Source organism: Typopeltis vanoorti, chromosome 6 (assembly GCF_054136105.1).
Source record: "Typopeltis vanoorti isolate ZY-2024b chromosome 6, IOZ_Tvanoo_1.0, whole genome shotgun sequence".
Taxonomy (NCBI): Eukaryota; Metazoa; Arthropoda; class Arachnida; order Uropygi; family Thelyphonidae; genus Typopeltis; species Typopeltis vanoorti.
Genome location: NC_143554.1, coordinates 24,273,071 through 24,296,924, shown reverse-complemented (window position 1 = coordinate 24,296,924; position 23,854 = coordinate 24,273,071). Strand labels below are relative to the sequence as shown.

Below are 23,854 nucleotides of genomic sequence, written 5' to 3'. Positions count from 1 at the left end.
CATCCACTTCCTCTAGGAAGGCAGAGTATTCTGACTCCAGATTAGTTGCATAGGCTTGCACCACAGCCAAATCATGGTTTTTCATCTGAAGCCTTAACACACATACCCGTCCCCCCAATGGGATCCACTCAGCAACACAGTCTGACAGCTGGGGGCTTGTGAGTATCCCCACACCCGCCTGAGTAGACATTGTCGGGCTCACACCAGAGTAGTAGAGCTTCCACCCCTTATCCAGTTCGACAGTTCCAGAGCCTCTCCTCTTGGTCGAAGAAAACTCGACTAAGTCTAGCCGGCAACGCTTGGCTTCCTCGGTCAGTTCCAACTCCTTCCCTGTCAGAGAGATGTTTCAGTTGCCTAAAGCCATAGTCTGTGCCATTGTCGTTGCCATTTCCGTCCTTTTGCAGAACCATTTCTTTGCGCTTCCCCTAAACACCTCCCCAAACGGGTAGTGGGTCCATTGATGGAGTTTTCTCTAGCAGAGTGGTGTCTAAGGAAACTGTAACATATTTTTCGAACGGGTCCCTCTGCCTAAAACCCGAAGCGTCCCTTGGTAACCCGCGCGACGGACGATGCGGTATGAACATTTTTTGATGGCCTGATCATGTTACAGTGTTTGATAATGTCCTGTTAGCACAAGACGAAATGACACAGCAAAATGGGAAAGATTCCCCTTGAATACTCTAATAGCATTCGGGGGAAGGAGCAAGAATAGAAGAAAGAAGCAAGGAAGAGGAGGGACCAGTCTACAGATAATATAACAGACGTATATTACATGAAGTAAGCCATGATCCAGCATCAGGTACCTCGGGTTTGCTACGCCCGTACTCACTAAAGTGAGCCCCTGAGGAATGTTTATGGTAATATTCTTTCCAATTTTTTTTCTCTTGAACTGTTCCAGTTTCAATATTATTTTTATCTTTCGCATTTAGTGGTCGGTTTTCGTTAATTTTTTTATATGCAATCTTGTTATCATTCATTCTTTTTATGGACTTCTTCACACATTTTGCTTTGTCTCACAACCAAGCATTTTTGGCAGATCTGCACATTCTGTTTTGTTTATCAGTCTTTTATAATGTTGCGTATTTTCTTCTATATTTTCTCTGTTCAAAGTATTTTTTGCAGCTCTTTTTTCTTCTAAGGTTTCCAAAAAGATCGTCTAATTTAAGTAGGGTGAGAGAGTGAATAGCCGTGGAATTACATTACCAAACTGCACCGGTACTTTGATTTTCTGACAATATACAGTTTTAAAGATCAAATGTCTTTTTTTTTTTTCAGGATATTTTTGCAATTAGGGTGAAAATGGTCTCAATAATAGATTCATTTTTCTAAATCCAGCTTGCTGTCTTCCAATAAACTGACTGTTCATATATTATGGTTATTTGATTTTGCAGAATTGTAATAAAAAAATTTAATATGCGACAGAGTACGGTTATCGGTCTGTAATTCATGTACTCTTGTCTGATACGTTTCTTATGAACTGGAATTATCTTTCCAGTTGGCCAGTCATTTGACGTCATACCAGAATAAAGGCCCTTGGTTAAATACGTGTTAATATTCTTTTTAGGCTTGACTCTCCATATTTAAACATCTCTTCAGAGATATTATTGAGTTAGTGGCCTAAGAAAGACAATAAGCTTTGGCTTGCTGAGACAATTTATCGTTATTATTGTATAATCTCTTTGATTTGATTGTTATTATGTTTAAACATACCGATAGCAAGTTATACACGGGGATTGCGTTCTCGGGAATCGCCAAGTATATCGAAAACGCGTAAAACGGGAGGCATATAACATGGGATAATATAGGTTGTGTTCCAAAACGAGCGGAATTTCCATCTTTCAAGATTAATATAATCGAAAATACATCATGAGAGTAGGAAATAAAACATTCAGTAAGTAAAAAACAAAACTATTAAAGTGGTTCTTTATTTTCACGATTAATACATCGTAATCACATCTCCTTTAGCTGGCATGTTGAAGTTGAAGGCTGCTTTTTTTTCAAGAATCTCTCAATGGAAGTTTTCAACTTCTGATTATACACATTTAAGGACGTTTTCATTCCCTCCTTTCAGTTTAGAATATCTCATGTCGAAGAAGGCCAGGATATCTATCAGCTTAGAAGTTTGAGAGTTTTTTTTTTTTTTTATCAAGGTGCTTAAGTCATTTACTGATAAAGACAATACCGCATAGACCAAATTGGACACAGAGTACAGCGGATGGAGACGTTACGAAACAAGCCGAATGGGCGGTAGTTTCCGCAACGCTGGAAAGGAAACAGCGACAGTCCTTATGTACCGAAATAAAACCACGTATATGCAAAAAACACGGATAAACGAGTTACCTGTATTTAGTCGTTTTTCTTCCACATTTCAGTGATCCTAGCCAGTTATATGAAGTAGTGATAATGTCTTTCTTGTAGTTATATCAGTTGTTTTAATATCATTTTTGTTCTAGGTGTTTATCAGAACTTTCCAGCCCCCCCCACTCGTATGGTTAGATATTTCTCCTTCGTACTGTTTCTGGATATAAATGACTAAGTTATTAGGGTTCAATTTAGGAATCTTAGTTTTACTTCTTTTAGGCCTAAATTTAAACTACCATGGGCGAAAGTAGTTCGTGGTCCCAGTGGCATAGCTAAGTGGGAAGAAGGGGGCGATCCACTCCGAGCGACACTTTGAACCTTATCCTATACGCCATTTTGACGTTTCATAGTATTTTTGGTGTGTATTGAGAGGGGCAGCAAAAGCTATAGCAACGGCGCTGCGTGGTCCAAGTCAGATTCAGCACTTTTCAAAGATTTTAATATTCTTCACTCTTAAGTTTTCCATATTTCCCTCATTAATATATAATTAACACGGTTTTTAGTAGAGGTAGCTGGGGAAGGTTCATGCATATTTGCATTCGGCTTTGGAAAAACAACGTATCTGCAAGAACTAGTTAATTTCCTCTACAGGAATTCATATCTCCCCTCATTCATTTCTCTTACCTATGCCGAACTTGCTCATGGCATCTCCAACTTCACTCAAGTTTTAAAATTTATTATAATAATGATTTCCCTATTATGTGTTATCTCATCTCTATTTACAATAAAATTCAATATAATCCTTTCCCGGATGTGAAAAGTCAGCATATATACTTGAATGAATTTTATCTATATTACTTTTCCTTTTAATCGCAAGCCTATTATTCTTGATGGGACTCATTTGAATTGGATGTTGTGAATTAATTATTTCCGAATCATTATTGCTACTTCCTCTCTATGAAGGTTATGAAAGGAATAACTTCAGTAGCGTCCTTAAAACGATGTGATATGAATTTTCCTTTCAAGTATGGAACAATAATTATGCTGCAATCCATAATGTGCTTAGCCACGCATGTCACGTCTGCAAGCTTCTCTTTTCTTATAGAAACAACATCGCTATGACATTCATCTTCCTTAATCTTTTTATTTATGTAACACTCCACAGGAACAATATATTTTACAACACTCTTCGATATATTTCTGAAAAAGGCTGCTATCTCTAAGAAGCTACACATTGGCACGGTAGTTTTTTTTTTTCAGTGGATAATCAACTCGGATATTCACTTAATTTCTTTTTTTCTCTCCCTCTTTTACTAGCTTTCACCTTGTTAATTATTAGAACAATAAATTTGGTTATTAAAAAACGTGTGGGGGGGTTGGGCGCCGTAGGCACCAGGGGAGTAGCCCCCCCCCCCTAGTATTATTATAAAATACTCCTAAACTCGTTTTTAACTTTGTTTTGCCTATTTTGCTACTACAAATGGTCCCGATTGGAATGACTTGGCAATTTTTAATCTAAATCCTATATCATCCAGACAGTATGAAATTATATCAGTTTGAACCGTTATTTTCCGATAAAAATTATCTGATTAAAACCAAAATTGGAACACGTAGAGATCTGAATTTTCTTAAAGGTCATCCTGCTAGAGAGGAGTTACGGCATTATATCTACCCTATATATATAAAATGATAAGCCTTTTTATGTCACGTTTTTTGAAACTCATGGGCTACCCAGAGTGTCGAGATTCTAAATTCGAGATCCAAAATTCGAATCATCAGAATTCAATGAGAACCGGCCTACCAATCCGGAAGACGGGGTTTGGGCGCCGTAGGCGCCAGGAACGTAAGCCCCCCCCCCCCCCCCCCCCAGTATTATTATAAAATACTCCTAAACTCGCAGGCTCATAGGAGTTTTCATATGAAATAAAATATTACTTCATGAAATATTACAACGGAAGAATCATTATGGCATTTTTGCTGATTGTGCCATATTTGTGAATGATTTTTGGATTCATTCAGACAAATTCCATTCACTTGCCATTTAGCCTTCTTATTCATCACACACACCCTTACACAACTTCCAGGGTTGCCCGACTCCCAGTCCTTGTGCCTTCCCTTTGTTCTACTATTTGATGTTTCTTCCATATTATTATTAGTTAACACTTCCAGGGAGTCCAAAGACTCATCGAGGGAGGGCACCTACTCTACAACTCTCCGTCTCCACCAACCACAACTACCTTCATCATCTACGCCAGCTACTGTCGAGCACAATCACTATTATTTTCACAGACTATCACAAACATCCATGCTCACAGCGGGATTCGAACCCATAGCCTTTTGGCTGGAGAGCGGATACGCTAACCACTCGACCAACCAGGCCGGCAATATCATTCCGGTTTTCACCTCTCAGCTTAAAGGTCTCAATCATATCACCCCTTCTTCTATCTATCAAATTCTGCACATTACATGCCGTCAATCTATCCCCACAGTCCCGAAATCATTTTTGTCAACCACCTTCTCCCAAGTAACTTAAATCCTTTCAAAGTCTCTACACGTTTCACAATCGTCCAGATGCGATCTGATTAGGACATTACATAATGGAGCTACTGTAATTTTATCTCTGCTGATAAATGTCCGTTTCATCAATGCAGCAACCTCCCTGGATTTTGTTTTCCATCCTTGCAATATGTCCCTTGAATTTCAAATTTTTTATCCACCATCATCCGAAGATCCTGCACTTCCACTTCTTCCAATATAGTTGGACAGATACATTTAAATAGTTTATCCCATTTACTTCTGAAAATGGCTCAATGTAACGAAAATGAGGATCCAATTACGAAATGTCATTGAAATCCGTCCTTTCAGAATACCGACGTAGAACGCAAGTAACAAAAACGAATATACTGTAATAGCGCTTGAGCATTTTGCTAAATGTATTTTTCTAAGTGCAGCATTATTTGTCAAGAATACAAAATAACTGTGGAGAAACCCATAGGCAACCGTCTTCTATGTGTAGATGTGCTATTATAAATTTGGGGGAAGGATGATTTTGGTGTTGATTCAAGGAAACAATGCATAATTTTAACCTTAGAAATCAAAAACTTTGTTTGAAAACGTGATGGAACTTAAGTTTTCCATCTGTGTATGTGGATCTGGTATGAAAGATTGTGGTATCGGTTTATTTCTTCCGGCATTGATGTGCGCTAGCGTCGCGAGTCGATGCGCAGTGCCAAAAGGATTAATGTGCGATGCCGGCAGCGCCCTGGTACAAGAGATTATATTTCTCTACCGCAGTGTTTCTCAAAGTGTGCTATGCTTACTCCCCCGGGGGTACGCAAAAGGTCTTCGGGGAGGGGGGTACATGGCAACTTTCGGCTATGCATCATTAAAGCATGGAATCATTATATTTCTCAACAAATAATGCAATTAGACTCAACTGGGATAAAAACGGCACTAACTAATGAATCACATCTTCCCTCCAACAGAAACTGCTGTATAGACTCAAGCAAAACCATATGTTGCCAGTGCAACATATGGTTTTGCTTGACACCACCTCGTCGTGAACGTGTTAAAACTAAAAAATATATAGTGAATGCGTTTCAGATGTTATGGAATTCGGTTGAAGAGAATTAGCATTTCAACTGAACTGCTGAAATGCTAATTTTTCTTTGGTTCGCGCGATCTTTTGTTAATACCGCGCCAATCTTAGGCACTTCTTCATAGCTGCTCTACGTATCTCAAGTGTTGTAAATTACTGGTAATTTTTGTTTGAAATAATGGGAAAGAAGATGAAACTATTTGGGTAGATGACTTTGACGATGCACACAAGGAAACTGTTCTCAATGCCTAAAGTAGCGATAGCGAGTAGGAGCTTCTTGGTAAGTCACACCATTTGCAGTTTTTTTTCCTGAAAACTTTAGTTTCCGAAAATCCCCGCATTAAGCGCCTCCGTAGCGCAATTGGAAGAACGACGGTACATTGCGCTCTTCGATTGGAATAGGCCCAAGTTCGATTCTCGTCACGACGGGAGGAATCTTTATCTGGACGATTTCAATCGAAGGTGAGTTGGCCGATCACATACGGAGATAGCAGGGGGTTTTTTTCCTCCCAAAAATTCGGTTTTTCATCCCGCATACAGACAAATCGGCCCTTCAGAACACACGCAATTTTCAGACATAGAATACCAGTTGTGGTGGTGGTTGATGGAGATGATTCGTAGTAGAGGTTCGGTGTAGTGGTTGAGACAGTTGTAGGTGTCCTCCCGCGATGAGTCTTCGGACTCCTTGGAGGTGTCAGGAATAATAATAATAATAATATTTCGCACCACGATTTTTTAGCTTTAATTTTGGTAAAAAAGTGCGAGTTATATTCGAGTAAATACGTAATTTTTTTTAGCTTTCAAATTCTTAAGTATGGATCATTGGATTTATAAAACCCACAAAACAGAGCAATATAGCAAATACAAGTAGCCGTAAGCAACAAGAAAACGTTGATATTGCATCTGGATCAAATTAAATTGATAAGGGCGTGTCGTCTGGCATCTCTAGAGAACCAACTAGGAAGATGATGAAAAATCTTCGTTAGTATGATATGAATTACCGTACTTGAAATGTGGATTTTCATGGACGGGAAAATTAAGAGGAACATATTCCAAATTTTGTTCTATTAAAAATAAATCATATTTTTTGTTTACATGAATATATAAATTTAAATAACATAGACATTTACAATGAAATATACTTTATTTATTTATTATTTGATAAGGGGGTACTTGGTAATAATGAAAATTTAAGAAGGGATACGCGGGGATATCTGAAGTTTGAGAAACACTGCTCTGCCGCGTAGCCAGGATTTCGATTGCCTCTGGTACTCGCTTCCATAACAATATACTAGTTATGGAAGTCAGCACCTCAATCTCCGTTATCAGGAGCAGGCACAAGAAAATACGAATATTTAAACGAGCGTTTTTTAAGAATGCAGTCAGCTATGCAATACACCCATCAGAATATAGAAATCCAAATATCGCACATAGTTATAAACGATAAAGAAAAGTTAACTACTGTTTATTCAAAATAATATACACCGACATACAAAATACAGAACACACCCAGGTCGGTTACTTGAAATTACAAACCTACTTATTTAATTCTGTAAACTGTATGTGTTGTATAAGTCTCTAGATCTCTATGGAAGATACCAGAGGCAATCGAAAAGTTTGACAAACGTTGTTTTATACTATGTACAGTTTTGTTTTCTCTGTATTAGCTCTACACGTAAAAAAATACAAGTACTGCCTTTAACTTTTGGAATTGGGGACCATCATTTTAATTATGAAAACATCTTTCAGCATTTAACATATGGAAGTATTCTAAGTTCGGGGATCTGAGACTAGCAGACCGCACACGTTGTACGGTCCACCATTCTTTTTACTTTATGTTCTAAATACTACAATTTTGCTCATAGGAGTTCTATATATATAGCATCACAAAATCTAGGAGGTGTTTGCGGACCCCTATAACGTACGGTATGCGATCAGAGTCTGTCTACAGCACACAATCTCAGACATCAGGTGTTCATCACATTACAGTTACAATGCAATTTTTATGATTATGCTTTTGTGTCATTTGCATGTAAGACAATGTTCTGAAATGTTTCTCATGTTGCGCGCTGCTGAAATTTAAAAATACCTTTCACCCACCTCAACTCGTAGATGGAGCAATCCGTTAACAGTTTGTGGCCTACCTTCAGCATTAAAATAACTAAATCGATGCGACGCTCCTTATCTTCCAGTTCGCTTCTATATATACGAGCATGAATTAAATCGCTACATGATTTTACTAGTATATAATATAATAGGTGTGGTCAATTGACAAGAAGGCATTCTATGATCCAATATCATTCATTTTCTACCCTGCATTATATTATAAAGGAGGCATACAATTGGAGATTATATGGTTACAATGAATAAATCCTGCAATTTCAAATTCAAAACAATCACAAAAACTAAGGTTAAATTCTCTAGTAATAATAAAACAGAAATATGACTGCCAAATTTCTGACTGTTACCTATGCATAGGTAAAGTTAGACAAGGTCACAAAGAACACGCAATTTTATGTACAAAAAAAAAACCACGCCCTCTCAACTGAGACAAAGCCAACACTGCTTTTCAAACCTCATAATCAGCACTTTAATCTGGGAAACTTTTGGGATTAGTCCCTTGGGAAATTCAGACATCCTCTACCTAATACGGAGAAACCAACTTATCTAAATATATTAAAAGGTAAAAGAGAGAGTAATTTAACAATCACGTCCATCGGTCAACAGTAAAGTACACGCAAGGACAACTAATAATGCATGTCTGTTGCTATGGTTCTTACGCTATCCCTAAAGATCACGACCTCTCAAGCCAAGTACAACATTTTAACAAGTACTAACCCTCTCTCTGACCCCAATAAAACCACAATCACGATAATGCGTATTCGTGGCTTATCGCTTGAATGACACGCATTTTTAAGCACGGAAAAGAAAATCTAGGTGACTGTGGGCTAGTTTTATCTAAGAAGGTTGCGGTTTTTATGAAATTATATAAAAATAACATGATAATAAGACAAGTTTGTTTTTCTAAGATTACTTCTTATGTCTGTGGCAGAAAGGAGGGATAATGTTACACATCGCGCTGGAACGTCTGCAAATAAACGGTAGACAGCAGACGTCCTGTATTAAACTATTAGACGTTCTACATATTCCGAATGTGTCTTTTCTTTCTCTGCACAAGAATAATACCAAATTCTTGATAACTATGTAACCTGCAAACGCCTCTTTCGCATAAACGGCTGTAACAAAACACTATTATAAACTACGATAGCAATTAAGTACGGTGCTATTAGAAATCATTGTTTATGATAAGACAGCCAGCACGAATAATGATTTTTGTAATCCTTTAGCATTCATTTTGCATAAATTCTTACCCCCCTTTACGGCAGTAATTCAATGAATTCAATACCCTCGTCATATCGCGTTATATTTTTTTCTTGACCAGAAGGAAAGAAATGGTAACATCTTTTATCTGAAAAACACATTTTCAAGTTATACTATATTTTTTCAATATTTTTACTTACCTAGCAATGTTAAATAAGCCAATGAAGTTCAAACACAATAAAATAAAATGAACAAAAACACCTAAATTTCTCTTTACGTTCACACTTGAACCACATACCACAACGTTTTCGGGCAATAATAAAAAAAAAATAATAAAAAAAATCACTAACAGAAATAAGATAATCCATTAGTCTCTCCAAGTATGCATATTAGTGCGCAGTATAACTTCTAACTCTTCCGTTCAGAGAAATAGCACCAGGAAAAAAATATAAATAAATAAATACTACTCGTCGTAAAAACTTTGTTCAGACCATCAAGTCCTCACCAAATCTTGGATCTTCATTACATCATTCTCATGTTCTTGCCATGAGAGAAATACGTAAAGATACTATTTTCTTACCAGAAGAAGCACGTACTAACTTTTAGCACCTGCTAAACACCAAAAATTTCAACAGTAATCAGCTCTAATAAAAAGATAGTGCATGACTGTAAACAGAAATATATTCCATGAATCACACAGTGATGTGTGGAAACAAATTTATTAATGACAAAAAAAACCAACGCTATATCAATATTGCATTTATTAAAGTATGCGAATATAAATAGAAACTGAAGGGGATATGTCAAATAAAATACGAATTCGGCTAAAATAATTGTGACTAATTTTGGGGTGTATCCTTTCATGCCTTTATGCATATCTGTAGATTTTCGAACTAGCAAGGAAGACTGATTTTTGGTATACAGGAGGGGGGGGGGATAAGTCACAAAAGGGTTTAAAACGTGAATAACTTTTGATTACTATTTTTTTTTCCCAAGTATTCTAAGGAACATTTGGGAAATTAATCAGAGAAAATTATAGCGCCTCCGTAGCGCAATTGGAAGAACGACGGTACATTGCGCCCTTCGATTGGAATAGGCCTAAGTTCGATTCTCGTCGCGACGGGAGGAATCTTTATCTGGACGATTTCAATCAAAGGTGAGTTAGCCGATCTCATACGGAGGTAGCAGGGTTTTTTCTCCCGGAAACTCGGGTTTTTCATCCCGCATACAGACAAATCGGCCCTTCAGAACACACGCAATTTACAGACAAAAAATACTAGTTGTGGTGGGCGGTAGATGGCGTTGATGGAGTTGATTCGTAGTAGAGGTTCGGTGTAGTGGTTGAGACAGTTGTAGGTATCCTCCCGCGATGAGTCGTCGGACTCTTTGGAGGTATCAGGAATAATAATAATAATAATAATAAAAGTTCACAACATAACAACGGACCAAAATCGTCAAATTTTATTTTGAAATTCAGCATTCGATTATTCTAACGCAAAGGGCGAATAATTTCGCGAAGATCAGGAATTAACTGGCCATCACGTTCTCGAGATCTGACGGCTCCCGACTTCTTCCTATAGGGTTACTTGATAGAAAAGGTGTACATGAATAAGCCCTAGACAATTCAACAGCCGAAGGAAAACATTCGTTCCAAAATTAGGGCTCTGCAGCCAGAAACATTAACAACTGTTATGGATCATATCATAGAAAGGGTCCGTCTTTGTGAAGCTAATAAATGGAAGACATTTACGTGATGTAGTTTTTCATAACTAATTAAAAAAACTCCAGGTTCTGTATTTCATTATAATAGAAAATATTAAGAAATAAAAACGTTATTAAATGTAAAACCTCTTCGTGACTTATGGGGCAGCCTGTATTATATGATGTTAATATATGCTTAGTTACTTGGTTAATGTTGAGAGCTATTAGTTATTTGAAATTATTGTCGAAGTAAATAAGGGCATAGAAGAAGGGCCGTAGTTATGCACAGGCCCTAATGGGATCCCGAAAAATTAAGCCAATTTAAGGACCACATATAATGAGAGAGGGGCCGGAGCACTTTATTGTGGGTCCTTCATGGAAGCCAATGTATTATCATGTCTGTTAATTGTTACTGTTCTTCGGGAAGATTTTTCTGTTTGGCAGATTAAAACCCGAGTTTCTTGAAAGAAAAAAAATTCTGTTTGAGTTCTAACTCGAATTTTGGCTTTTGAATCCAAGGAAGAATTAACAAACCAACAACGTGCAATATGCTGTAATCGGTATTATCAGTTTTTGAAAATGTCATCACGCAGAAATAGTTCACAGCAAAAGGTCGAATTGAATATTAAGCAAAGAAGAGAATTTTGGTCCTTTTCCAAGGTAAATGGTCGAGCGGCGCCGCAGAACGTATAAAGGATTGAGTCTAACAGACCTTTGCAGTTGACTTCATTTCCCGACTTTATGACTGCTTTTCCTATAGTGATACATTGAGTAGGCGGTGTTAGTAGGTAAAAAAATCGATAGGTTTCCCTATCGATTTTTTTCCCCACATACCTTATTTCTAGTAATCATTGTGCATAAAGATAGCACTGTATCGGTGGTTTATAAATCAATAACTTCTAGAAACTAAACTTTTTAAACTGATAATTTTGCAAAGTTTAGCTGCGAAGTCATTATAAAAAGAAGGTATTTTGAAAAATTGTATTAACTTTTAAAAGTGCAGGCAGGGAAGTTGAATGGCTATTCATTAATTATGAGATATTTAGAGATCTCTCTAAAATTTATTTAGAGATATCCAACAAAAATACTGCTGTGGTTCTGCTTAATAACAAAATGAAAATAAACAGCTTACCTACTGTTCATTTATTCATATTAACTTCTTACTCTTTTCCAAACTTTGTCATATTGGAATAGAAGGGAAAGTTCTTAACTGGATCTATGACTTTCTAAGAAATAGAACAATTCGAGTTAAAATAAATAATACCTTTTCCAAGAAAGTGGAAATAAGACAGGGACTCCCTCAGGGTAGCATTTCGAGCCCACTCCTTTTTCCCATCTACTTAACAATAACAACCTAGAAACAGCAGAAGGTCACTTCAACAAAGCCATTGAAAGTTTAGCTACATACTGTCAAAACCAAAAAAATCAAAATTAACCCTACTAAATCAGAAATCTATGTTTTTACTATTAATAACCACCTCAGAAAGTGGAGACCAAAGATTAAGCTAAACAGTTAACTAATTACATTTAATGAAAACCCCACATACCTTGGAGTTACTCTGGATCCATCGCTAAGCTTCAATAAACATATCAACAATGTTGTAGTCAGAGCAAAAAGAAGACTAAATATCATGAAAAGTATCTCAGGTAAAGAGTGGGGAGCCGATGCTAAAACCTTAAAAGTCACATATACCTATATTATCTGTCCCATAATGGAATATGCATCGCCTATCTGGATGCAAACATCACAAACCAGTTTAGACAAACTTATAAAAATTCAGAAAAATGCAGCTAAAATCATATGTGGACTAAGGAATACAACTCCTGGAAAAATAGCAGAATTCGAATCCAACCTTGTTCCTTTAAAAATTAGGTGGCAAGAAAATCCTACCAAATTTGTAGAAAAAAGAGCCAATCTTGCACATCATAGAACAAGTGAACTTTTTAAAAACTTAAAGAAACCAACAAACAGAATAAAGAAAAAATCAACAATGCATAATAAACAAAATCAACAAAATATAACAACAACATAATGAACAAAATCAACAATCATAGAAAATAAAATTCCCTGAAATGTCCAAATAAAATAGCCGACTACCCAGCATTTCCTCCAAATCAAGACAGGAAAAATATAGTTATCAACTCTAAAATAGGGAAACATGAGAAAAAAAGCCTAGAAAACCCTGAAATCTTGAGATCATTAGCCCTTTCAAAAATAATGGAATATGGGCCTGACTCAATATAAAGATCTACACAGATGGCTCCAAAAATCCAAATGGCAATTCTGGGAGTGGCGTGCTGATCTATGGCTCTCATAATATAGAACTAAAAACAACTAACAGTATTGGATGCAACTCATACCATGCAGAATTAATAGCCATTAACACAGCACTGCAATATTTGGACAAACAAAACCCGAAGGAGTTTATATTTTTCACAGATTCCTTAGCAGCCCTTCAAGCTATTAAGAACTGCTACAGTAGCCATCAAGAAATACTTAGAGACAGCAAAAAAACATAAACAAACTACATAAGGATTCCGAAATAATCTTCCAATGGATCCCATCCCATGTGGGATTAAAGGGAAACGAAACTGCAGATGAAGTAGCAAAAATGGCCGCAACATCAAGTGATACCATATATTTCGATCTTTTTTAAAACAACCCAAAAAGAAAACATAAACAGAACAATTCTTTAGGACATGACTCACCACTGGTACTCAGCAGAAAATCCAGGAGCTACCATCAACTCCAAGTTTAATCGTAGTGCCAATACCATGATCTCTCGCCTCAAGACCGGCCACACAAGACCAATCAAGTTTAGCAATGGCATAAAAGTCTTCCCCACCTGCAACATCGAGGAAGCATCACCAATGCATTTGCTAAACTGTGTGAATATTTCCAAATGTGAACTCTATAACAACCCAGAAAAGGTGCTGTGTAAAATACATGAACTTGACCTCTATGATCTAGTGTAATAATACCATGGGATAATAAAAAAAAAAATTAAAAAAAAAACTCTTATATAATATAAGTAAATAAATTAGGGCACATTCTTCAATGATGTCCTCATTTTTTAGTATCTCCTATATTTTTTTTAAGTGTCGGCTTGAGATCCTTCTTTCTACACATTCCTCTTTCCATAACATATAACAAGTAAAAAAAAAAGTATAAAGATTTTGGTTTTTAAATTTTCTAGATTTTTTCCCCTATTTTTAAATTCAGAGTAATTACATATAATAATACTCAAGCGCGAAGTACCCTACTAGACCCACGGCTGATAATCTTACAACGGCTAACATCCTCAGCAACTTCGGTTTTTTTTTTTTTTTTTTTCGTGTGTTTATTTTTCTTCAATTTTTCAGGCTTTCATTTAATAGAATTATCGCTGAAGATTAGTGTAAAAATGCCCTATCTCTTAACTAAAAAAGAGAATCAAATATAAGAGTCCGAAAACAATCTTTTTCTAAGGGTTAGTTAGTTATTCATATGTGACGTCACTAGACGCCGTATGGTCACTCCTCTACTTCACATAGTTTCGGGAGTGTAGCATTCTGCTACAAGAAGTGGTAGGGTAGCAGGCACTCTTTTTCACACCGAGTTAGTAGGACAATCACAAATATCCATGCCCATGGCGAGATTCGAACCCGCAGCCTCTTGGCTGGAGAGAGCATACGCTTACAATTCGACCAACCAAACCGGTTGTCTGAGGGACGGGAGGGGTGTGTGAAAGAGATGTTACATTCTTCTGCCACAGGCATCAACGTTCTGTGCTTCTTTAATTATGTTGTATAGAGATGGTTTCGCTTGTTTGGTGCCATTCTATTTACACCTTAACCAAAGTGGACATTAAGTAACCAACAAGCATACCGTATCTCAGATAGAGGCACTCGATGCTCGAGCTTATTTTATCTTTTACCAGAACTATGGCTTTAATACTCTAGCTTGCACAACAGAGATATGTCATGCCATATATACTTGAAATTAACTTACAGTACTATTGTATATATCCAACATCATGGAATTTTCAAAGTCAATCATATCTCTTTACCTTTTGCCAATGTACGGAGGTATGTTTGTAAAATTGTTTACCTTCAGAAAGTAAGGATTTTCATTTCGCAAAACAGGTAAACCGGCGAGAAGAACACACGCAATTTACATATATAATACACTAGCCTCGTAGCCTTAGTTGCGTCGACTGTATATCAAAAAATAGCCACAAAAAATAAACCTTTTACCAAGACTGCACCTTTAACACTTTGGTTTGCACAACAACCAATAATCTCATGCTAGCATATGGTCCTACACATGTAATGCGAAAATATACTGCAGTAGACCGAGCGTGTTTCCATTCTGAATGTGGATGGTAATCCTAATTATGTCAATATTTATGCTGCAATTATATTTACAGTATATTCCCACAATGTTCTGAATTTTAAATGTTGAAATTTGTGAAAACAGAGGATAAATAATGGGGGGGGGGGGAATGTGCTACGCGCAAATTTGAATTTGGAGTCCAGTTGACATACCTTCATTGGTGATTAATATTTTGCGGAATGTGATAACGTCTCGTATTAAGACGTGAGATTATTTATGAAAGCGTGCATGGAATTTTTTAAAAGAGTGCAAAGTGGTCAAATTCTATTAGGAAGCAAGCAGTCGCTAAGGATAATGCATAATACCGTAATCTTTATACAGTGTGCAAAAGCATTTGAAAGAATGACGCATGACAAATTAATATTTGTGGGTTTGGATATCAGGTTAGTGGACAGTATTGGATGAACTGTTCTGACAGATATCAAAGATTTATATGTGAATAACAGTATCAAGGAGTTCGAAAGTTATAGGTGGAATTCCATAGAGATTATTGCTATTTAGCTGAACTGGGTGTAGGAAGATATTAAGTTTTTTTGCGGTGACAATCCGCAAAAACTGAATCAGTTAATCCTATGGGCCTAGTGCAGTGGTTCTTAACTGGTGTTCCGCGGAAGGTGAATAGGTGTTCCTCGAGAAGTTCTGGAATTTGTCATTTTTAAATTAATTTGTCAGCATGAATTAATTTAATGATGGTTTAATTGACGTTTAATTAATTATTAATTATCAATTATTGATTAGTAATAAAAAATCAGCTAAATTACCAATTAATTATTAATTTATACATTACAAAATAACGAAGGTGTTCCGTGAAAATTTCAGGATTTGTGAAGTGTTCCGTAGTCGAAAAAAGTTTGAGAAACACTGGCCTAGTGTACAGCCGCTGTTAATTGCATACGTTCTTTCGGCTGGTTTTGCTGTTTTGTGGAATGAAAATTGGATTTTACAGAATGTCATGTTCGTATGAGACCTGTTAACTTACCTTTAATTAAAAGCCTTAATAAAGTTTTTTCACGAACGAACTCACATCTTTCCAACGCTTCGTGGAAACCGACTGAGTTATGGAAGCTTTATTATTATTCTTTAGCTGCTAGGCGAATACATTGTTGGGAAACTAATATCGATTAACTATACGTCTCTCTCTCTCTCTCTCTCTGGAAACAGTGGAACTGTACGACTACACTAATGACTTTTCTGATAGCAAATTTAATCCTTACTATATTCCGTAGGCTCTCTCTCTTTCTTTTATATATAAGTATCGTTGATAATTCTGCGAGTTTTATCTTAGATTCTTTAAGGTCTACCTTTAATCTACATATTCAGGTAGCGCTGCATAGCGTTCTTGTACGTGACTGTAAAAGTACCTAAATACTGGGATAATTTTCTTCCTTTAAAGTCGTCTCTCCAATATTATAGTATTTATATAGGCAATTCCTTTAGTTTTTAATTTAGTTTTCCAGAATTCGAAGGATTGGTCATAATATCATGATTTTGTGGACTTTTTCGTTTCTCTCTCTCTCCACAAGAGAAAGAAAAAATGAATATCTTCCTGGAAATAAAATACAGTATAAAAATGCATTTTTATAATACTGTATAGTTAAATTTATTTCTTAAATTAATTTAGATTCTTCATCCTGAAATCTTCACCCTGAAATCTAACTTAGCGGGTTTATTTATACTGTATTATATTTTAGATTTCATCACAATTTATCTTCCCGTTCCGCGTAGGATTCAATTGCCTGCACAGCCAATAAGAGCATCAATCATAATGCGTTTATCCCATCCTCATGAACTACTTTTGTCTACAGCTACATGTATTCTCTGGCGGATTTGTCTATCCTGCGGATGAAAAAGCAGAGTTTCCGGAAGGGAAAACTCTAACACCTAGAGTTCCCTTCCGGAAACTCTGATTTTTCATGCATGAGACCAGTTAGATGGGATTCTAATCCAGGTGTTTCCTTCTAAGGGCATCGTGGCTATCAACTGCTACGGAAGCTCTCCAAATTAGATTTCACTTGAAATAAATATTTATGTATACAGCATTCTAAAAATGAGCGTGTTTCGCTCTAAAACTTACAAGACACTATGGATAATGTTTTCATGTCAACATCATCCCCTTTATTAAAAACTGATTCACTCCTCCCAGTGATGTAACTATCATATTCCGAAACCCCGTTGTGCTGGACACAAATACATTAGCGAGCCAAGTTAAAGCAACCCGGGTACTCCATGAAAATATAAGAAACTCATAAGATTTCATGAGAGTCACTGAAAGCTTGTTGCAAAAAAAAAAAAAAAAAAAAAAAAAAGAAAGAAAGAAAGAAAAAAGAAAAAATATATATAATTACTCCACTTCTTGGAAAATCTTCATTAGGTGTTCTTCTATATGAAGTTCGAAGTTCGTGAGGTAGGATACAAAGCAACAGCCAATAATAACGAACAGCACAGGATCGATCACAGATACATTGTTTCCAAAATTATTCAGTGGAAATCATAGATACAGTATATACCAGATCTTTTATACAGTATATACCACTACTTTTATAACCGAATTGAAAAACTTAAAGCCTCAGGTTGGAAATAACTGATTTAGGAATTCGTAATAAGAGTTTGTTGCCCAGCTGCATTATACAAATTAACCAAATTAGAATCTAATGTGTGTGAAACGCCTAAGTGGCTAACAGAACTTATATACTGCATTAGTCTAGATACTAATCAATATACTATTCAGATAGATTCTTGAGTACGCATACGAATTAGTACATACAAGTATTTAGTCATTCCCTCCTCGCCGACTTTTAATGAATTCTCCCTACATAGAGAATAACGTGACATGAATTCCAGTACTATTTGCACACAATATTTTCATTTTCTGAATTAAAAAAAAAAATAAATGCAATTTATTAAAAAAAAAAAAAAAGAAGAAAAAGAAGAAGAAACTAAAGGATTTATTTGCAACAAGCTGCTGATCGAGTCATGAACAGGATTTAATGACTAAACACACACATACGTTCCTGCTTGCTGCATGTGATGATATACTGGTGTTAGCTACATGGCACATATGTAAATTTGAAAGCAACCACACTCGTCGCTCTTTCCTATTTCGATATTGCGTGCTATAGCCGTCACCAAGGTAACGACACTGTTTTCCCCATCACGCAATGAACACCATATTTCCAACTTCGTATCATAGGTGGCCTATTTCTGTCGCTACGCATGCCAACTGTTGACACTTCGTGATACACTTTCAGTAAAGTGCAGCATGGAAAAGTGAACGTCTGAATGTAGAAATCGCATAACGATAAGGCAACAGTTACTCAGAAACAACAACTATTTAAAAAAAAAAAAATGGTTAAAATCATATATGGCAATATTAAGACAGGAACCTCTCCATCAAGTAAGCTATAATGGCAGAGCATCGGGAAAGACATCCTTCAGGTATTTCCTTTACAAGAAGTTTAAAAGGAATGAGACAAAGGGTGCACACCTCAGAGACAAAACGTGCTTGTTTGCAAAAAATACATTCTAAGCTAAGTGATGACAAAAGCAAAGAAATTCCTCTAGATTATAAGGGATACCTCAGGAGAGAAGTTTCTATTGATTCAACGGAGAGTACAGATATTCTGGAAGACGACTGCGAATGGCCCCTTCCCTCCACCTCTCGGAAAGTTAATGGCGAAAGGTTAAACCAAGATTTCACCGCTGACTTCGACACGTCTCTGACAGACGACAGCCTGTTCAGGCATACCGCTCCACTTCGAAAGCACCTTATTACTCCGCCTCCCCTTGACCCTCGACCTTATTCTGTTGGCCATCAGTTCACGTTGACTACTAGACCGAGAACTGCTGACATTTTGTATGAATGGGATGGAGAAAGACGTCGAAGTGCACTCTCACGATATATTCCCCTGCCTGCCATTGGATCCAACGGAAGTGATGATTATGACGAACGAATAAAATCTCTGAACAATACAGTGCAGAATATCAAACTCGGAGAAGAATCCGAGTCAGATGACTCTGATTTTGACGAAGTTATCACAGCGTATTCTAATTCAGGTAACAGTCTCGGAAATGATAATCTGCGACCGAAGCGACCTTTGGCACGGTCAGCAACTTTTACTATTGTGAAAACCAAAAGTAATCTAGAAAGCAAAATTGGTTGGACACTTAGAGAGAGTAGTGGGTTATCCAAAGTTCCGCACTGCCTAGAAGAAAACGTCAAACTCCTACTAGCTATCAAACTTCCAGATGGTACTAGAATCACAGGCATTTTCGAACCCACAGAAACATTGGATGAAGTGCTCTCATTTATAAACTGTAAGTACGATAAATGTTTTGAGAATTGCCAGTTTGTGACTAATGAAGTCCCAAAACGTGTTTTTTCTAATATGACAAGTACTCTAGAAGAAACTGGAGTTAAAAACAAAACCATGTTCTATCTAGAAGAACTGTGATAGTTCTCTTATATATAAATATAAGAGAAACAAATTTATCTAATATTTTCAAAACTTAACGGAATCACACCATGTCTATTTGAAGGATATAATGATAAACTTATAAGTTTCATAAAATGAAAAGTAAAACATAATTCAAGGGAGAGTGAATTCATTTAGGAGAAGAGGTAGGCAGTTTTAATTTTTGAATTCTGTAACGTTACCAACCCTACTTAAAAGATGTAAAAACAAAATAACATTAAAATACATTTTTGGAAATTCATATTTCTCCTTCATTTGCCTTTTTTTTTTAGATAGCTAACAAAACAGTAATTCTTAATTTTACGTTGGCGTCTTCATTATCTGCATATATATACACAATATTTCAAAACTCTGAAAATAAGTAATAGCTGTAGAGTTTTCGAGCAAATCTATATTAATTTGTACGGCAAAAATATTTTTTTCTATATGAGAAATCAGGCTTAATGTAATATAAGAGACAGACCATTGCAGTCATAAGTAACTTCAAGTAATATACAATAAATAAAATTTCAGATATAATTTTTACATCAGTAAACAATGACTACTTAAAATTCAGGTTCACCCTAGGGTAAGCTAGGGAGGAATTTGTACTATTTCCTATTTTTGTACATATTATATTAAAAGAAATGCCCGGTGGCTCAAATTAACTCGACTTAATCCCACATATGTTCTCATACGCCCGTAACTACTCAGTAAAGCTGAAAGATGCAATTTTTGCAGTAAGCTGATAACTTGTTCTCAGCTTAACAATGCTTGAATCATAAGTTTCTAACCGTCCATGAATATCTATCTATATATATCACACATTAACAGACAAAAAAAGACATTTAACATAGGAAGGGCAATGGATCCAAGTAGTTTCAAAGTCTTTTGAAATTAAATGGAGGTGGAAAGTTAATAACGATCCTTGCTAAATGCTACTGCAGAACTCAACGTTTTTATGACAGTCGCTGATTATTTATGTTGTCTTAGCATCATCAGTGGCGAAACTAGAGGGGGGGGGGCTGACCGCCTCGGGCCGCACTTTGAACCTTTTTGAACTTTTACAGTTAATTCTGAAATACAGTCTCGAGAACTCAGTTCCAAATATTGTAATACTGCCGCGAATTTTCCTCACGATTGCTGTAGTGTTGCTAGTTGTGAGAGGAGTTTTTCTAAATAAAATTGATTAACCTATATTACTATGAAATACACTTCGCCAATGTCATCGATGTTTTGCTAACAGAAAAGCAAGAAATATAAGATTTTAGAATGTTGAAATTAAAGTTTTACTTCAAAAATAAACATAGTGTTTTAATTTATTTCCAGATACGTCGTTTTGACTTTTTGTAGTATTTTGGTGTGTATTGAGAGGGGGCGGCAAACTCAAGGATCGCCCCGGGCGGCAAAAGCTCTAGCTACACCACTGCTTAGCATAAATGTGACGAGTGTGAAAATAATTGGAGACAGTTGGTACTAAACAAATTCTTTATGAAGACATCTACGCATCCAAACCAACTGATACAACAAGCCGGAAACTATGACGGTAATGACTACTGGAAACATAAAAGACCGAAAGCCATCCTAACACTCAACGACGAATAACCACTTCTGCCCACTCAGGGCGAGCTAAAATAGCTCACAAATCTCTCCCATCACTGTTCCCGAAACAGACAACAGGGAATACGAAAAGCGTCAAGCTTCACCCTCTGCGCCATATATGTCCTGCGTCCTGGTACTAAACAACTATGGAATACATTTAAGTATCGTGAATAGGAATAATTCGTATTTATAACTTCTTTTCCAGTAGGCCGCAGTATTGCAAAGTGTAAATCTCAGAATTAGTTGAATTTAAAAAACTCTTAAAATGTAATAAAGCATTAACATTAAATAGGAATGTTAGATGAAATCATGTACTGTATTTTAATGAATATGTTGAAATATAATCAGACATTAAGGATCATACTTGATTGATATTATCAGTACAGTAAAGAGGGTATGAAGAGCCTGTGGCAAGTGTCTAACTTGCGCTCCCTAACCCAAAAATGACAACAATTTAAATGTAACAAGTTAAATTTGACTAAATGCAGTATGTTAAATTCTTACTATTAACCCCATCAAAATGAGTTGCAGTGTGTCCGTTTATGTGTCTAAAGCGGCGCATTGCCGAAATTTAAAAATACAATATAAAATAGCGAACTTTTATAGCTATTTATTTATTTTTATTTTTTACAATTTTTTTATGTTTTGTACCCCAAACCCAGTTGCGCCCGTGGCGGGTGCCTCTTTCGCCATGCCCTCGTTACAGCACTGGATATTACTGGGAACAAATGGTAGCCATAAAATATTCTGTTTAATTTCATCACCTTATCTGTATACAGTATGTATGTATATATATATATATATATATATATATATATATATATATATATATATATATATATATATAATATTACCAAATATTCAGTGACAACAGCTAAGAACTGATTATCGTTCTGTTCGGGAATACCAATTTGTTTTTGAATCAATACAGAATATCTTTCAACATTAAATTTCCCCACACCACCAGCAAGCTCGTATTAAAATACTATCTCTAAGATACAGTCAAGTTTATATTAAAATTAAAAGAGACGCATATTCGGGAATGCAAATGGCAGCTCGCGTATTAGTTCAGTGCGATAGTTTTGAATGCTAAATGATATATATAGAGGTAAGCGTTCTTCATTTTCTGAAATTTCATATGCTATTGATTTGTACATTTAGCTAATCGCTCGATATTGCTGGCAATCCTTTTCATCTGCAATATCCTCTACAAAATTTCTGCTGGCAGGTCTCAAGACCTGCGGGATTTCTAATTGCGATCATAAGCAATTTTCCAATCACTACCTACTAGATATAACAACAAATAAAACAGACATGGATAATATTACTGATCTGCTAGAGCATCTAAACAAAGAACAAGCATTAAAATTGTTTAAATTACTGCTTAAAAAATTTGATACTGAATGGCCAGGTTTCCTAAACCTGTACACACAGCCGGAAGAATCCGATGATATGGACGGCGAAGTGGAAGAGATCAATGACACATCCATCTCCCTGCCCGAGAGCCTCAGTCAGACGGTCTTCACAGGAGAACAGACGGGCAAGAGACGTAGAATCGAGGATGATCATGTGGAAAACGAAACTCCCTCACAAACAGTCCCAGAAAAAAGGGAAAAGGTCCCTCCGGTAATTCTCCGTGAAAAGGAAAAATGGACCACAGTTGCAAGAAACCTAAGAGAACATCAAATTGGATACTCCTGGGCCAAAAACACCGACGAAGGTGTAAAAATTCAACCAACAACAGTGACAGACTACAGAGGAATAACAAAAACGATGGATAACAACAAACTACAGTACCACACCTTCGCACTAAGCAGCGAAAGAAATCTAAAGGTTGTACTGCGAGGTGTCACAGAAGGCATTACCTCTGAGGAGATCGCAGCTGACCTTACCCAGCAGGGCCTATCACCTATCAAAGTCAGCCAGATGTACAGATCCGATAAACAACCAATGCCATTAGTATTGGTTGAGATACAGAACACACACAGACAAATTTATGACATAACTGCGGTCTGTGGACTTAAAATATCAACAGAGCCACTCAGGAAAAGGGCATCAGCAGGGCAATGCCATCATTGCCAAAAGTTTGGCCATGCCCAAAGACTCTGTAAAGCCGAGTTCAGATGCCTGAAGTTTGGCGAGAAGCATCAAACCATTACATGCACAAAAGCAAGAACCACACCAGCCAAATGTGCCAACTGTGGAGGTCCCCACCCAGCAAACTACAAAGGATGCAGCCACCATCCCAGAAATCACGGAACTACAAGACCCGTCCAACCTCCCCCAATCTGGACCACCAATCAAAGCATCTCTGCTGCACAGTCATCAAACCATCAAAATCCAAGCCATAAAAGTCAGGAAAGGGCTCAACCTTCCACCAAGACCTATGCTGAAGCAGCCCGCCCAAAGGACACAATACAAAGCAATCAAATAGGCTCCAACATCACAGCAATACTGACTGCTTCGCTAGCCACTATGCTCCAGGAATTCAACAGAACAAACCCA

General features: G+C 36.6%; 1 protein-coding gene across 2 annotated transcripts in view; it reads left to right on the top strand.

The window, feature by feature from the left end:
- LOC150105341 (testis-specific serine/threonine-protein kinase 2-like) overlaps positions 1-21,505 on the top strand; it is a 63,523-nt gene extending 42,018 nt beyond the window's left edge. For both annotated transcript variants that reach the window (XM_090394727.1, XM_090394724.1), the window contains one exon: positions 21,077-21,505. In XM_090394727.1, the coding sequence (XP_090250853.1) occupies positions 21,077-21,090 (14 nt within the window). In that variant the 3' untranslated portion in view covers positions 21,091-21,505. The remainder of the gene's footprint in view (positions 1-21,076) is intronic.
- The last annotated feature ends 2,349 nt before the right edge of the window (positions 21,506-23,854 follow it).